The sequence below is a fragment of the Rana temporaria genome, chromosome 4 (assembly GCF_905171775.1).
Source record: "Rana temporaria chromosome 4, aRanTem1.1, whole genome shotgun sequence".
In the NCBI taxonomy this organism is placed as follows: Eukaryota; Metazoa; Chordata; class Amphibia; order Anura; family Ranidae; genus Rana; species Rana temporaria.
The window spans coordinates 382,963,091-382,980,394 of record NC_053492.1 but is presented as its reverse complement, the minus strand read 5'-3'; the positions used below and the strand labels follow the sequence as shown (position 1 = coordinate 382,980,394).

At 44.4% G+C, this 17,304-nt stretch overlaps 1 protein-coding gene across 1 annotated transcript in view; it reads right to left on the bottom strand.

Moving 5' to 3' along the window:
- Positions 1–17,304, bottom strand: part of LOC120935762 (kinesin-like protein KIF28P) — an 85,025-nt gene that overhangs the window by 56,196 nt on the left and 11,525 nt on the right. Inside the window, exons 5-7 of the mRNA XM_040347822.1 lie at positions 11,056–11,280; positions 7,971–8,125; positions 5,710–5,821 (exon numbers count right to left, since the gene is read on the bottom strand). Of these exons, the coding sequence (XP_040203756.1) occupies positions 5,710–5,821; positions 7,971–8,125; positions 11,056–11,280 (492 nt within the window). The remainder of the gene's footprint in view (positions 1–5,709; positions 5,822–7,970; positions 8,126–11,055; positions 11,281–17,304) is intronic.

The following is a 17,304-nucleotide window of genomic DNA, read 5'->3' as shown; positions in this document are numbered from 1 at the left end:
CTATGGAAAAAACATATATAATAATAGGTATTAAAATGTATGTTAGGGCATTTTCAAAATGCAGTAAGGAAATATGCATACTACATTCTGGAAATATTATAAGATTAGGATGTATAAGAAAATAAGAGATGATATCAATAAATCTGTTGCAGCATTTACCCCATAATGTATGGAACATGGCAAGCTGGTCACAAATGACAGATAAAAGGCAAAAGTATTAAATATTTTTTCTCTTCAGTTTTTTCAGGAGAAAAAGACAGATTTGATAGTCTTAACAGTTATATTAATGACGCTTCATCAAAGGTATTGTACCTCTGTGGCTGGCTGAAACCCAGGTGCAAAAGAGACTACAGAAACCAAATGTAAACAAATTATTAGGTCCACATGACTTACACCCATGAGCCCTTAGAGAGCTTAGCTTAGCTTATAGCCAAGCCACTATTTTTACTATTTTTTATTTTTAAAGACACCTTACTGACTGGAAAGATACTCAACTTATTGACATAGAGCAAATGTGGTACCAATTTAAAAACTACAGATCAGTCAGCCTAACATCAATAGTATGTATGTAGGTAAGAACCAGTGGTGGCCCATTCATAAGGGGCGCGGCCCCCCTAATCCATGCGCCCAGCCCCTAATCTACATGCAGGTCACAAACAAATGCATTTCAATCTTTTTTTTTTTTGTTTTGTTTTTTAAGTGCATGATTAGAGCCTGAAGCTAGAATTGGCTTAAAAAAAATGTGGGCTCGGGGCACAGAGCACTGCTCCCTGAGCCCACCCAACAACAGCCAATTAATATTTGCTATTGTCTTCTTGATTCTCCTCCCGGAAATCAGGAAGCGTGTTCTGAGACTCGATTGGCCAGGAAGTCTTAGGCCCCGTACACACGACCGGATCTATCCACTGGGATTTATCCACGGATCAGTTCCAGCGGATAGATCCGGTCGTGTGTAGGCCCGAGCGGACAATTTTCGGCGGACATTTGTCCAGCCGACGGATTCCCAGCGGATAAAAATTTCTTAGCATGCTAAGAAATCTATCTGCTGGAATCCTGTCCCTCGGACTTATCCGGTCGTCTGTACAGACTCACCGGATAAGTCCGTCCGATCCCCATCCCTCGCATGCGTCGGAATGATTCGACGCATGCGTGGAAGAATTTACCTTCCAGCGTCGCGCACGTCGCCGCGTCATCGTCGCGGCGACGGCGCGGACACGTCGCGACACGTGACCGCGGATGTTTTCCGCGCGAATTTGATCTGATGGTGTGTACAAGCCATCAGATCAAAATCCGGAGGAAAAATGTCCGATGGAAACAGTCCGGCGGACCGTTTCCATCGGATAACCCCTCGTCTGTACGAGGCCTTAGGACTCCCAGCTAATCGGGTCACAGGACCCATTTCCTGTTCAGCCGGGAGGAGAAGCCCTGGCTCTTCCCGGATTCGCCTGGAGCGAGGAGCAGCAGCCCTGGATCTGTGTCATGTTTCTACTCACGGTAAGGCCTCTGCAGTAGGAGAATACCCAGTAAGGGGTGGGTTTGTGGCGGGGCGGAAGTGCGAGCGAGGTGGGCAGGTTTGTTTGCCACCCTCCCATAATATTGAGCACAGCTGCCACTGTTAAGGACTCTATAAAGAATTTTGCCTGTAATAAAGGTATCATATGTGACAACCAGCATGGATTTATGAAAGACCATTCTTGTTAGACCACCCTCCTATCATTCTATGTGGAAGAATGGACATCCAATGGATATAGTTTTTAGATTTTGCTCAGGCATTTGATACTATACCTCATAAATGCTCAAACTATAAAATACGATCTGTTGGAGTTGATGAATGGATAGGAAACTGATTAAATGTGCCTAGCGGACAGATATGCCCCTGCTCCTAGGTGAGCTGATGGCCTTACTCTTTCCCCTGTTCTTTTTTCTCCTTTCCTTTCTTGCTGTTCTTCTTACTCCCCCCCTTTCCTTCTTTCTCTTATCTAAGTCCCCAGGATGTATGGTCCTGGTCACTCATTTAATGTTTTATGTATCTAACTCACTATTTGGATTTAAGATGGCATTTGTACCTAGATTAGGTGCTTCCTTTGGGGGGCTGTTATTCCCTGATAACTTATTTCCTCTGGTATACAGTTACAATTTCCGAAGTTTTGTATCTTTGTACTGTGTAAATACTTTATTATGTATATATTTTATTTTTTATTTAACACAGGGAAACGGCCACCCGGTCCAACATGATACAGAGAAAAGTACATGGCAAGGCAATAGCATATACAGTGATCACGGCATACAATATCAGATCCAAACAGGGTAACAGGACCAACTATAAAGCATGTCACAATGGGTACTATCTTGGCAGCAAGGTCCAGAGATAATGCGCGTGCCCTGGACCCCTGGCTGAGGCACTTAATTATAAAGACCGCGCGGTGGGAGCCCAGGGAGTACCTTCTTCCTACCCAGGAGTGCATGCGTGGCTATGTGTGATGTGCCTTGATGCCAGGGCCAGTGTGTCCGCCCCCTTCTTTTTATATTTTAACAAAGGAGTCCCCAGGTTATGAGGATGAGAAGTAGTAAAAGAGAAAGGTGGAATGTAGGGAAAATATAGGGAAAGTGGTCAAAGGTAAAGTGTTGAGAGAGAGGGGGGAGGGGAGGTCAATCTCCAGTGCGGCGCAGCACTGGCAAAGAAAACTACGTCGTACAGTGACATAGGTCCGGGAAAGGGGACCAATGCAGGAGGGTGGACCTTCAGCCGTCGGTCGCGAGGCCTTTCAGAGCCTGGCCCTCCTCAGAGAATATGAAAATGTTCCATAGTCGCCAAGTGTCAGAGAATGTTTCCTGCCTGTCATGTGCTGAAAGGACGAGGTCCTCCATGTGTTTTATCTCCTCCACCCTTGCGATCCAGGAGGCTATGGATGGTGGGAGTGGGTCTTTCCAGTGGAGTGGAATACAGGCCTTGGCTGCATCCAACAGGTGTCTAATCACCAACTTCTTATACGCCTTCTCCGGCATGTCAGACACATGCAGGAGAAAGAAGGCTGGGTCGTTTGGTATGTTGCAGTCTGTGAATTTCTGGGCCACCTCGCCCACCACCCGCCAAAAGCGTTCTAAGGAGGGGCAGGACCAGAAGATGTGTAGCAATGTTCCCTTATCCGCCCGGCAGCGCCAGCACAGATCCGACGCCGATGGGAAGAATTTGTGCAATAGTGCGGGGGTCCTGTACCATCTTGACAAAATTTTGTAATTGGTCTCCTGGGTCTTGGCACAAATGGAGGACTTGTGGAATCTAAGGATGCGCTGTCGTTTGGCTTCGTTGAAGTGGCAATTTAGGTCCTGTTCCCATTTATGCAAACCCGGGGGTAGGTAACCGGCCTGAGGCAAATTTAGGAGGCTGTAGGACAGAGAAAGCGTGTGTGTTATCGTACCCGACATGTCGCATAGGCCCTCTAGTGTCGTGAGAGGTTGATCCCCAGTCGTGGGTGGTTCCAAGGAGTGTAGGAAGTGGCTCAGTTAGTAAGCCCTCAGGAAATCCAGGCAAAATGGGCCTTCGGGGTCGGAGAGCTCCGTAGTGGTGTACCAGCGCCCCCCTCTACTAAAGTGAGAGGCCTGGTGGAGGCCCGTGTCCCTCAACCTCCGGAATACACCGTCCTGCGTTCCCGGTCTAAACTTATTATGTATATCTATGGATGATGTAAAATTTCTGTAACATTGACCTATTCAAACTTTTGGTATGTTCTCCTCTCTGCTTTTAACATCAATAAAATCTTTGAACAAGAAGGAAACTGGTTACATGAACAGTGAACAGGTATAGAGAGTAGTGATAAATTACGCTACTCTTTCTCTGCATGGTCTAAAGTTGGGAGTGGTGTGTCCCAGGGTTCTGTCTTGGAGCCAATGCTGTTCAACGTGTTTCCTAATGATATAGAGATCACAGGAAGATTTTAATAAAATAGGGGGTGGGGTAGCTTTATGGCAGACGAGGTTCAATATTGAAAAAGTTATGCACTTTGGTGCCAAAAATATACACGCAAAATCCACATTAGGAAGGGCTCGCGTACACACGATAGGTTAAACAGAGGACAACGGTCTGATGGACTGTTTTCATCGGTCAAAACCGATCGTGTGTGGGCGCCATCGGTTATTTAACCATCGGTTAAAAAAAAGCAAACTTGCGTTAAATTTAACCGATCGTTAGTAGGCACAACCATCGGTTAAAAATCCACGCATGCTCAGAATCAAGTCGACGCATGCTTGGAAGCATTGAACTTCGTTTTTTTCAGCACGTCGTTGTGTTTTACGTCACCGCGTTCTGACACGATTGTTTTTTTAACCGATCATCAGTCAGCTTCATCGGTTAACCGATGAAAACGGTCCATCGGTCCATTCTCATCGGATGGACTGATCGTGTGTACACGGCATTAGATATAGCAGGCAACATCATGCTGCAACTAACAAAGCCATCAAAATATTGTCATGCATTAAAAAGGGCATTCATACAGTATATAAATCAACAATTCTACCCTTTTACAAAAAACTGGGTCAGCCTCATCTTGAATATGCAGACTCCAATAACTATGGTAAACTGTTTACGCTAAAGTCCCTGAAGAGGGCACGTGACTACGATTTGAGATTATTAGAAAGGAGGTTTAACCTTAGATTGAGAAGGGGCTTCTTTACTGTTAGAGCAGTAAAATGTGGAATTTCCTCCCTCAATAAGTGGTACTTGCTGAGAGTGTTGACATCTTCAAAAACCTTTAAATGTCTTCTTTAGGAGGCAGAATTTACACTGTACAGTGCTTCATGTTTAAAAAAAGAATATAAAGGGCTATTGAAATTGCTAGAAGGTAAAAAACAAATCACTCGCACATACAAACACATAAGTTGAACTGGATGGACCTGTCCTTTTTAACCTTACAGACTATGGGCCAGATCCAAGAAGCAGTTACGCTGGCGTATCTATTGATACGCCGCGTAACTGCTAGTTTGCTCCAGCGTATCTTTGTTTTGTATCCACAAAACAAGATACGCCTGAAGTTGGGCTAGATCCGACTGGCGTACGTTTTAGTACGCCGTCAGATCTAAGGTGCATATTTACGCTGGCCGCTAGGGGGCGTTTCCGTCGATTTCCGCGTTGAGTATGCAAATTAGCTAGATACGGCGATCCACGAACGAAAGTCCGGCCGGCGCATTTTTTTACGTTGTTTCCGTAAGGCTTTTTCCGGTGTATAGTTACCCCTGCTATATGAGGCGTATCCTATGTTAAGTATGGGTGTGGTTCCCGCGTCAAATTTTGAAAATTTTACGTTGTTTGCGTAAGTCGTTCGCGAATAGTGCTTTGCGTAGAATGACGTTCACGTCGTAAGCATTGGCTTGTTGCGGGTTAATTTCGAGCATGCGCACTGGGATACCCCCACGGACGGCGCATGCACCGTACAGAAAAAACGTAATTTACGTTGGGTCAAGTAAAATTAACATAAAACACGCCCACATCTTTAACATTTGAATTCCGCGCCCTTACGCCGGCAGATTTACGCTACGCCGCCGTAACTTTAGAGGCAAGTGCTTTGTGAATACAGCACTTGCCTCTCAAAGTTGCGGCGGCGTAGCGTTAATACGATACGCTACGCCGGACTAAAATTACGATCTGCTACGTGGATCTGGCCCTTCATAAGAGATGTTAGACAAACATGTAAGGGCAAAGGAGGCTATAAATACCATGACAGTTCTACTGTTTCCTCCTAAAGCAGACTGCAGAAGTTTTGTCAGAACAGAATCTCTATACGGAATGTGAAGAACTTTCTTTCCCATGGTAGCCTCTGCAAGTGCACTGCAAGAGATGATTGACAGATTAGCAGAATTATTTTTAATGATGGTAACACATAAGATTTTTTAATATATATATATATATATCTCAATACACAGTATCTCACAAATGTGATTACACTTTTTTGTAAATATTTTATTATAACTTTTCATGTGACAACACTGAAGAAATTACACTTTGCTACAATGTAAAGTGAGTGTACAGCTTGTATAACAGTGTAAATTTGCTGTCCCCTCAAAATAACCCAACACACAGCCATTATTGTCTAAACAAAAGTGAGTACACCCCTAAGTGAAAAATTCCAAATTGGGCTCAAAGTGTCGATATTTTGTGTGGCCACCATTAGTTTCCAGCACTGCCTTATCCCTCTTGGGCATGGAGTTCACCAGAGCTTCACAGATTGCCACTGGAGTCCTCTTCCACTCCTCCATGACGGCATCACAGAGCTGGTGGATGTAATGCCGCGTACACACGGTCGGAATTTCCAAAAAAGTCAGATGGGAGCTTTCCATTGGATATTCTGACCGTGTGTATGCCCCATCGAACTTTTTCTGTCTGAATTTCTGGTGGACTTTAGATAGAGGACAGGTTCTTTATTTTTCCGTCGGAAATTCCGACTGAGTTTTGCTCGGTCAAAAGTCTGACCGTGTGAACGCTGCATTAGAGACCTTGCGCTCCTCCACCTTCCGTTTCAGGATGCCCCACAGATGCTCAATAGGGTTTAGGTCTGGAGACATGCTTGGCCTGTCCATCACCTTTACCCTCAGCTTCTTTAGCAAAGGAAGTGGTCATCTTGGAGGTGTGTTTGGGGCCGTTATGTTGGAATACTGCCCTGCGGCCCAGTCTCTGAAGGGAGGGGATTATGCTCTGCTTCAGTATGTCACAGTACATGTTGGCATTCATGGTTCCTTTAATAAACAGAAGCTCCCCAGGGCTGGCAGCAGCTGACAATGACACTCCCACCACCATGCTTGACTGTAGGCAAGACACACTTGTCTTTGTACTCCTCACTTTGTTGCCACCACACACGCTTATCACCATCTGAACCAAATAAGTTTATCTTGGTCTCATTAGACCACAGGACATGGTTCCAGTAATCCATGTCCTTAGTTTGCTTGTCTTCAGCAAACTGTTTGCAGGCTTTATTGTACATCATCTTTAGAAAAGGGTTCCTTCTGGGACGACAGCCATGCAGACCAATTTGATGCAGTGTGCAGCGTATGGTCTGAGCACTGACAGGCTGTCCCCCCACCCCTTAAACCTCTGCAGCAATGCTGGCAGCACTCATATATCTATATCCCAAAAACAACCTCTGTATATGACGCTGAGCATGTGCACTCAACTTCTTTGATCGACCATGACGAGTTCTGAGTGGAACCTGTCCTGTTAGACCACTGTATTGTCTACCGTGCTGTCATTTGGTTTTAGGGTCTTGGCGATCTTCTTATAGCCTAGGACAGGGGGAGGCAACCTCGGCCCTCCAGCTGTGGTGAAACTACAAATCCCATCATGCCTCCACCTCTAGGAGTCATGCCTGTGACTGTAAGGGTCCTGCAATGTCTCATGGGACTTTTAGTTTCAAAACAGCTGGGGGGCCGAGGTTACCTACCCCTGGCCTAGGCCATCTTCATGAAAAGCAAGAATCCTTTTACTTCAGATCCTCAGAGAGTTATTTGCAATGAGGTGCCATGTTGAACTGCCAGTGACCAGTATGAGAGAGTGAGAGCGATAACACCAAATTTAACACACCTGCTCCCCTTTCACACCTGAGACCTGGCAACACTAACGAGTCACATGACACCGGGGAGGGAAATGGCTAATTGGGCACATGAAAAGATATAATAAAATATTTTCAAAAATGTGACAGTGTACTCACTTTTGTGAGATACTGTGTGTGTATATGTATGTATATATATATATATATATATATATATATACACACACACACACACACACAGTGTAAATAACATTAGGTTTTTCTGACCAATGGATATGTTGAGACACTTGACATAGACACTTGACATAGAGACTTGTGCATACTTACAATGGTCCAGGCTAGACCAATGTAAGTACAATAATCATACCTGAATGTCAGGGTTAAAATTACATGCAATGCATATATTATTTTACTGGCCGTCTGAGCAATAATAACCTGATGACATTTCCCAGAGTGGTCAAACTGAGGTTAACACAGGCTCCTTCCTTAAGACGATCCCCTTCAGATCCAGATGATTTTTGTCTCTCACTGCCTGCAAGATCCACCAAGTGTATGGTTGATTGTTTAGTAATATCATCTTCCAGAAATATCTGAAAAAAAAACAAACCAAGAATAGGAAACTTTTTTATATTTAAAAGAGGATTTTAAATATATGGCACCTAATGCTTCAAAAAGGTAAAACTACAGTCTAAAAAATTAGATAGATACACAGATTATGCAATTTTCTTTAATTTCACAATGGGGGGGAAGGAAAGAAAATCACTAGATTCCCCCATCAACACAGTGAATGCATCCCACAGTACTATTGTGTTCTGCCAGGGGGGTTGGGCGCAGGGAACCTTCCTGGCCGGCAGAAAAAAGTGATTACTGCTAGCAGCTATAGCTGCCGGCAGTAATTGCCTGCACAAAGTCTGACAGCTGGGTTGTGCCCAAGTCGATGGATGGATACCATTCCATACATCTATGGTCGGCTTTACAGTTTTCACTTTGTACCCCTGTCCCACAATTACCTGTTGAGCCTGGCAGTGTAATCAACACAATGTACAGTAGCTTCTTGTGATAGATGCTTGTCAATCAGTGCCTGGACACACCTAGCCCTGCCCACTGCTTTCTGGATTGACAGCAATGCTCTGTTATTAAAACCCTCCCTGAAACCTATGCTGCAAAAGTTTAATCTTAAATGTACCATCTGGTGCAAACTGCCACTATCTGTTACTGGCAGAGCTATTTTCATCAAAATGGTTGGGCACCGCAGTTGTATGTTTTTCACAATGCATCTGTCTGGATAAATAGCTACTGGTTTGCTCGGATAGATTCCCAATATAGAGCATTACTGTGGAAGAATGGAGTAGCCCGTATTAAACTGACTACATTACAATACCCTAAAAATCAGTAGAGTATGGCTGTTCCGCACTCTTTACTTACTTTTTAGCTGCGCAGTCGCAGCACCTTACGGGATGAGACTTATCAGACCTCTCCAGGACCTTGCTGATTAACTCTCTAATGGAGTACTCTGCAACGTCCAAAATGGAGATGGGACTTCCGGAGGTTCTTCCGGGGTGCCCAACTGTTCATTTACTCTGGAGACTCTGGAGGGAATCTAATGGCGCTTGGGCACTGAGGGCTTCCTGGATTGTACTCCCATTTGGAGCAGCAGATCCTATTCTGAATTAGAGAAACTATTAGACCATTCTGTTTGGAAAGTGGTTGGGGTTAAATACATGTGTCCCAGTTGTTTGACGGTACAATAGTGAAATCTTTCAACCAATTGAGAGCAGAATTCCCCCTAACACATTAGAGCTGCACGATTAATCGCGGAGAGAATCGCAAACTCGATTCTCCCCGCGATCTCCCCGCGGGATTACCCGCGATTCTTGTTTCATGGCCGGTTCCAAACGCAAATGGCGAAGATAACGGAAACCGACATCAGCAGCCTGCGCCGCTGGATGGATGCTTGGGCTTCTCTTGCAGATCTGTACAACTGTAGTGTGTATCCATGCGCCACCCAGTGGTTGCCGGCGGTACTGCTTCTGATGTATTAATCTTTCTCACAGTTCTGTACAACTGTGTGTATCCATGCGCCACCCAATGGTTGCTGGCGGTACTGCTTCTGATGTATTAAAAAGAGACCAGTGATATGTCTATAATGTTAAAGACCATATAACTCCTATGAAAAAAGCAGAATCAAAGTTTGACATATTTTCAGATAAATCACAGGTTTATTTATTTATTTATTTTGGGGGGGGGGGGGGGGTTCTGGCATTCAGTTTTTGAGAATCGTGAGAGAATTGTGATATTTAGTCTAAGCAAAAGAATCGTGATTCTCATTTTGACAAGAATCGTGCAGCTCTATAACACATAAACATTGCTATATGTACTTGCAGCTAAGGAATGCCATGAAAATGCAGAGTAGGCAATCCGTTATGCAACTAGAGGACTCGGTTTTTCTCCCCTCTATATTTAGCAATCCAGATAAAAAGGGCACTATCTCTCATCTACTGTATATACCTGCTTGCTTGTACATATCCAAGCACCAGACCTGCTGCCCTGTAGGGAGAAGTGGGAACTTGATGTTGGCCCTATCCATGGGGATAGATGAGAACAGATCTTAGCTGCTGTCCCACTTGTGTCTGCGGCACAGAAACTGTCGCACCTATTTATCCTCCATAGGGTATACAGAACCCCCATACAATTACATAAATGGGAAAGGAGGGACTCGTATAAGGGACCATGTGTATGCTCAATCAGACTTTTGCTGTCGGAATTTCCGCCAGCAAAAGTTTGAGAGCAGGTTCTTAATTTTTCAGATGGAAACAATTTCTATCGGAAAATCCATTTGAATTCCGACAGGAAAAAAAACACGCATTCCCGGAAGCAATTCAAAGCATGCTCGGAAGCATTGAACTTCTTTTTCTCGCCTTGTCGTAGTGTTGTACCTCACTGCGTTCTTAACGCTCGAAATTTCAGAGAACTTTTGTGTGACCATGTGTATGCAAGCCAAGCTTGAGCGGAATTCCGCTCGTGTGTACAGGGCATGAAGCCTCGTACACACGACCGAGGAACTCGATGGGCGAAACACATCGTTTTCCTTGTCGAGTTCCTTGTTAGGCTGTCGAGGAACTCGACAAGCCAATTTTCTCCATTCCCGTCAAGGAAATAGAGAACATGCTCTCTTTTTGGCTCGTCGAGTTTCTCGACAGTTTCCTCGACGAAAATGTACACACGACCGGTTTCCTCGGCAAAAAAATATCTCCCAGCAAGTTTCTTGCTGGTTTTTGCTGAGAAACTCGGTCGTGTGTACGAGGCCTAAGGCTTATCCTTTACAGAAAGTCTGCCTTTTACAACCTCATGGAGGTTAAAGTATACTGGAAACCAAAAAAATTTATTCCCAAAATTTGCCTGATCAACCAAAACGTACCCCCCACTTTCCCATCACATTACAACATTTACTTTGTCTTGATGTCATTTGTATTTGTTGCACCAGACATGCAGATTATTTGCTGCACTAAGTGAGTGGTACCTGCTTGAAGTGAATAGTGATGACCATATGGGAACGGCTGCTGCTGGAGTTCATGCTGGTTGAAGCTGTGGTTCTTGTTTTCCTCCCTTGTTCCATCAACCTTTCAATTTGTACATAGCTTTCACAAGGCACCAGTTTTAGACCATCAACATAAAACCCTTGATGCTGATCTTCTCGCACCTTAAGGCCACCTGCTTTCTTGGTTTTAGACAGTAAATCTGTAACCTATTTAATGAAATAGTGAACATACTTGGTTAATGAACATACTTGGTAAAAATGGGAATGTAATATTTTGCTGCTGCCAGACTCATCAAACTTATCAATCGCTCTGTGTCTGCTTCTCCTCTCTGTCAATCCATCCACTGGTTTCCTCTTACCCAACAAATTAAATTCACAACTCTGCCCCCCGCTACATCACTGACCTAGTCTCAAAATACCAACCTAATTGTTCTCTTTGTTCTTCTAAAAACCTACTGCTCTCTAGCTCCCTCATCACTCCATGCTCTCCTCCAGGACTTTTCTAGAGCCTCTCCAGTCCTATGGAACTCCTTACCCCAATCTGTCCGTCTATCTCATGCTCTATTAGCTTTTAGATGATCCCTAAAGCCTATCCTACCCACCCCTAACAACTTTAGTTTAATTTTCTCCATCTGATCATCCCCGAGAGTAGAGCTGCACGATTAATCGCGGAGAGAATCGCGATCTCGATTCTCCCCGCCTGCGATCTCCCCGCGGGATGACCCGCGATTCTTATATCTCACCGCCATTCCACGTAACCAGCGTGGAACGCAAATGCCGCCGACATCGGGACAGACGTGAGCAGCCTGGACTTCTCTCACAGTTCAATACAACTCTAGTGTGTATCCACGCGCCACCCAGTGGTTCCCAGCGGTACTGCTTCTGATGTATTTATCTTTCTCACAGTTCTGTACAACTGTGTGTATCCATGCGCCACCCAGTGGTTGCCGGCGGTACTGCTTCTGATCTATAAAAAACAGACCAGTGATATGTCTATATTGTTAAAGACCATATAACACCTATGAAAAAAGCAAAAGCAAAGTTTGATTCTGCTTTTTTCAAAGGAGTTGTATGGTCTTTAACATTATAGACATATCACTGGTCTGTTTTTTATATATTCGTATTTTCAAATAAATCACAGGTTTATTTATTTGGGGGGGGTTCTGGCAATCAATTTTTGAGAATCGTGATCTTTAGTCTAAGCAAAAGAATTGCGATTCTCATTTTGACCAGAATCGTGCAGCCCTACCCGACAGCTGTTTCCTTTTGTTTCACTTGACCCTTCCTTTTAGACTGTAAGCTCTAAGGAGCAGGGCCCTCTGATCCCTCCTGTATTGAATTTTATTGTACCTGTACTGTCTGTCCCCATGTTATAAAGCGCTGTGAAAACTGTTGGTGCTATATAAATCCTGTATAATAATATTAATAATTACTTTAAAGGCATTTTTAAACCTTCCTAACTGCACTTTGTGTTTTTTTTTACTTTTAAAGGTTTTTATTGAACAATTTACAGTTTAAACATATTTCTGCAGGTTATAAGGCAATACTATGGAAATGCATAGAATGATATGTGGCTCATGTACATGTAAATTCAACAAGTCAGGAACTCATACAAGTTAAACCAGATGCTCAACAAACCGCAGTTGGGCGGAAACCTTCTATCTATGCTAATCACGGGGTTCCCCACTGGGAGGGGTTATGACTCTATGAACCCCCAGTGCATGTGTCCGCGGACGCAAGCCACCTGTCCCAGATTTTGCTGTATTTATCTGGGCAACCTCTGTTGATGTATATGAACTTCTTGTACGGCAGTGTGCTATTTATATCTATTTTCCAGTCATTGAACCTGGGGGGAACGGGTCTCATCCACCGCCTGGCGCGGTCATTTACCCTGTAGGATCTCGACATGCTTGGGTCACACAGTCGTTCACACATATATACTGGGCCAATTTGGACAGGATCCAATTAACCTACCAGCATGTCATTGGAGGGAGGGAGGAAACCGGAGTACCCGGAGGAAACCCACGCAGACACAGTGAGAACATGCAAACTCCAGGCAGATGGTGTCGTGGTCGGGATTTGAACCGGCGGCACTTTTGATGCTAGGTGAAAGTGCTAACCACTACACCACTGTGCTGCCCTTTTTCATCCGCAAAATATGTGCATTTATCATGCAGTTTCATTATGTCATTTGCTGCCTGGTATATACAGCTTATAGTAGTAAATCTTTGCATTCCAGTGTCAGAAGTTTCTTTAGATTCCAGTGCATGGCAAGCTGCATGGCACTGCACATGTTAAGAGCACCCATATATAGATTCATATGTGCTAGAACTATAGAGATTACCACTGCAGACTATTCAATTGAGGTTAAAGGTGAAGAGAAACAGCTTTTATCTTTTGAGTGTATGATAAGGTATGCTGCCTGAATATGAGACGATAAAATGCAAGGTAAATCAAGAAAAGAATAATGGTGTATGGAGAACTTGAGTGTGACTGGAGGAGACTGAAAGTGTCGTACTTGAATCAGGTGAGAATGGGATCATGATTAAAGATAACAAATAAAATCAGTGGCCCGGATTCAGAGAGAATTTACGCCGGCGTATCCATAGATACGCCGCGTAAATTCAAATCTGCGCCGGCGTATCTACTTTCTGTATTCAGAAAGCTAGATACGCCGACATTAGCCTAAGATACGACTGGCATAAGTCTCTTACGCCGTCGTATCTTAGGGTGCATTCTCACGCTGGCCGCTAAGTGGCGCTCCCGCCGTTTTCGTCGTAGAGTATGCAAATTACCTAGTTACGCCGATTCACAAACGTACGTGCGCCCGGCGGTAGTTTTTTTACGTAGTTTGCGTAAGGCTTTTGCGGCGTAACGTTGCTCCTGCTATTAGGTGGCGCAGCCAATGTTAAGTATGGACGTCGTTCCCGCTTCGAAATTTTAATTTTTTGCTTCGTTTGCGTAAGTCGTTCGCGAATAGGGCTGGACGTAATTTACGGTCACGTCGAAACCAATCACGTCCTTGCAACGTCATTTAAAGCAATGCACACTGTGATATGTACACGGACGGCACATGCGCCATTCGTAAATCACGTCAGGTCATCACATATTAGCATAAAACACGCCCCCCCCCTTCCACATTTGAATTACGCGGGCTTACGCCGGCCCCATTTACGCTACGCCGCCGCAACTTACGGAGCAAGTGCTTTGTGAATACTGCACTTGCTCCTGTAAGTTGCGTCGGCGTAGCGTAAATACAATACGCTGCACCGCCGTAACATAAAGCGCAGCTACCTGAATCTACCCAAATGTTAATGGTACCATGCTATGAATGGCTTACCGGAAGTGGAAATGCAATCATAAATATGCCAGAGGGTTGTAGGCATAGAGGTAGAGTCAGGATGAGTCTGGTGAAGGACAGAGGAGATGTGAAAGGGGTGGGGATGTGTGAACAAAAATAGGCCAGATATCAGGGTGGAAAAGGCATGTGAATGATTGAAGAACAGATAGAAATATAAATAATGTAGTGAGAAATGAAGAGGAAGTAAGGCAGGCAGACTGGTGGAGGCAGAATAAGGCAAGTGGGAAGACAAATATGAATGTAGTGGGGAAATATGGGCAGAGGTATGGCAGATGCACAGATGTTAGTGTATAATGAATGGATGGGGTGATGTAGGACAAAGCCCCTGTACATGGGACCATGGGACAAAATTCTGGAATGTCCCACCTGATCCAGGACTGTTGGGAAGGATGAAACAAGCATACAGTATCTCACAAAAGTGAGTACACCCCCTCACATTTTTGTAAATGTTTTTATTAAATCTTTTCATGTGACAACACTGAAGAAATTACACTTTGCTACAATGTAAAGTAGTGAGTGTACAGTTTATATAATAGTGTAAATGTGCTGTCCCCTCAAAATAACCTAACATCCATTAATGTCTAAACTGTTGGGAACAAAAGTGAGTACACCCTTAACTGAAAATGTCCAAATTGGGCCCAAAGTGTCAATATTTTGTGTGGCCTTAACCCTCTTGGACATGGAGTTCACCAGAGCTTCACAGGTTGCCACTGGAGTCCTCTTCCACTCCTCCATGATGACATCACAGAGCTGGTGGATGTTAGAGACCTTGCGCTCTTCCACCTTCCGTTCGAGGATGCCTCACAGATGCTCATTAGGGTTTAGGTCTAGAGACATTCTTGACCAGTCCATCACCTTTACCCTCAGCTTCTTTAGCAAGGCAGTGGTCCTCTTGGAGATGTGTTTGGGGTAATTATAATGTTGGAATACTGCCCTGTGGCCTAGTCTCCAAATAGAGACTACCACACACGCTTGACACCATCTGAACCAAATAAGGTTATCTGGGTCTCATCAGACCACAGGACATGGTTCCAATAATCCATGTCCTTAGTCTGCTTGTCTTCAGCAAACTGTTTGTGGGGCTTTCTTGCACATGATCTTTAAAAGAGGGTTCCTTCTGGGACGACAGCCATGCAGACCAATTTGATACAGTGTTTGGTGTATGGTGTGAGCACTGACAGGCTGACCCCCCACCCCTTTAACCTCTGCAGCAATGCTGGCAGCACTCATACGTCTATTTCCCAAAGACAAACTCTGTATATGATGCTGAGCACGTGCACTCAACTTCTTTGGTCGACCATGGTGAGGCCAATTCTGAGTGGAACCTGTCCTGTTAAACCGCTGTATGGTATTGGCCACCGTGCTGCAGCTCAGTTTCAGGGTCTTAGCAATCTTCTTATAGCCTAGCCCATCTTTATGTAGACTGAGCAACAATTCTTTTTTTCAGATCCTCGGAGAGTTCTTTGCCATGAGGTGCCATGTTGAACTTCCAGTGACCAGTATGAGAGAGTGAGAGTGATAACACCAAATTTAACACACCTGCTCCCATTCACACCTGAGACCTTATAATACTAACAAGTCACATGACACCAGGAGGGAAAATGGCTAATTGGGCACCATTTGGAAATTTTTACTTAAAGCGGGAGTTCACCCATTTATTTAATTTTTCCTCTTTTCCCCTTAGATTCCTGCTCGTTTGGTCTAGGGGAATCGGCTATTTGTTTTAAAATATGAGCAGTACTTACCCGTTTTCGAGATGCATCTTCTCCGTCGCTTCCGGGTATGGGTCTTCAGGAGCGGGCGTTCCTTCTTGATTGACAGTCTTCCGAGAGGCTTCCGACGGTCGCATCCATCGCGTCACTCGTACCCGAAAGAAGCCGAACGTCGGTGCGGCTCTATACTGCGCCTGCGCACCGACGTTCGGCTTCTTTCGGAAAATCGTGACGCGATGGATGCGACCGTCGGAAGCCTCTCGGAAGACTGTCAATCAAGAAGGAACGCCCATTCCCGCAGCCCATACCCGGAAGCGGCGGAGAAGATGCATCTCGTAAACGGTAAGTAATGCTCATATTTTAAAACAACTAGCCGATTCCCCTAGACAAAACGAGCATTCATCTAAGGGGAAAATGTGTTCTCTAAGGGTGAACCTCCGCTTTAAGGGTGTACTCTACTTTTGTTGCCAGCGGTTTAGACATTAATGGCTGTGTTGAGTTATTTTGAGGGGACAGCAAATTTACACTGTTATACAAGCTGTACACTCACTACTTTACATTGTAGAAAAGTGTAATTTCTTCAGTGTTGTCACATGAAAAGATATAACAAAATATTTACAAAAATGTGAAGGGTGTACTCACTTTGTGAGATACTGTATATTGACATCTGTAATTCTAGGGGTTAAATAGTAAAGAAGCTGTATCAATCAAGGAAATTTCTTTTACATTTTTCATCGGTCTGGGTAGTAGTATGTTACCATGCATGACATCCAATCTAAATTAATATATGAAGCTACATCTATGCTCACAGTTTAGGAGCTAAACCTGATGAAGTAATTGTGGCCCTAAAGTGCATTGATGCTTTGACACATTTTGCTGGGGCCTGGAAAAACAATGGGGTAGATTCAAGTAGGGGAGCGCACTACTACGGCGGCGCAACGTACCGTTTTTACGCTACGCCTCCGTAAATTACTTGAGCTACGCTTCATTCACGAAGCATTTGCTCCGTAATTTGCGGGGGTGTTTCGTAAAAGTGGCCGGCGTAAGCGCGCATAATTTAAATGATCCCGTAGGGGGCATGGATCATTTAAATTAGGCGCGTTCCCGCGCCGAACGTACTGCGCATGCTCCGTCGGGAAAATTTCCCAATGTGCATTG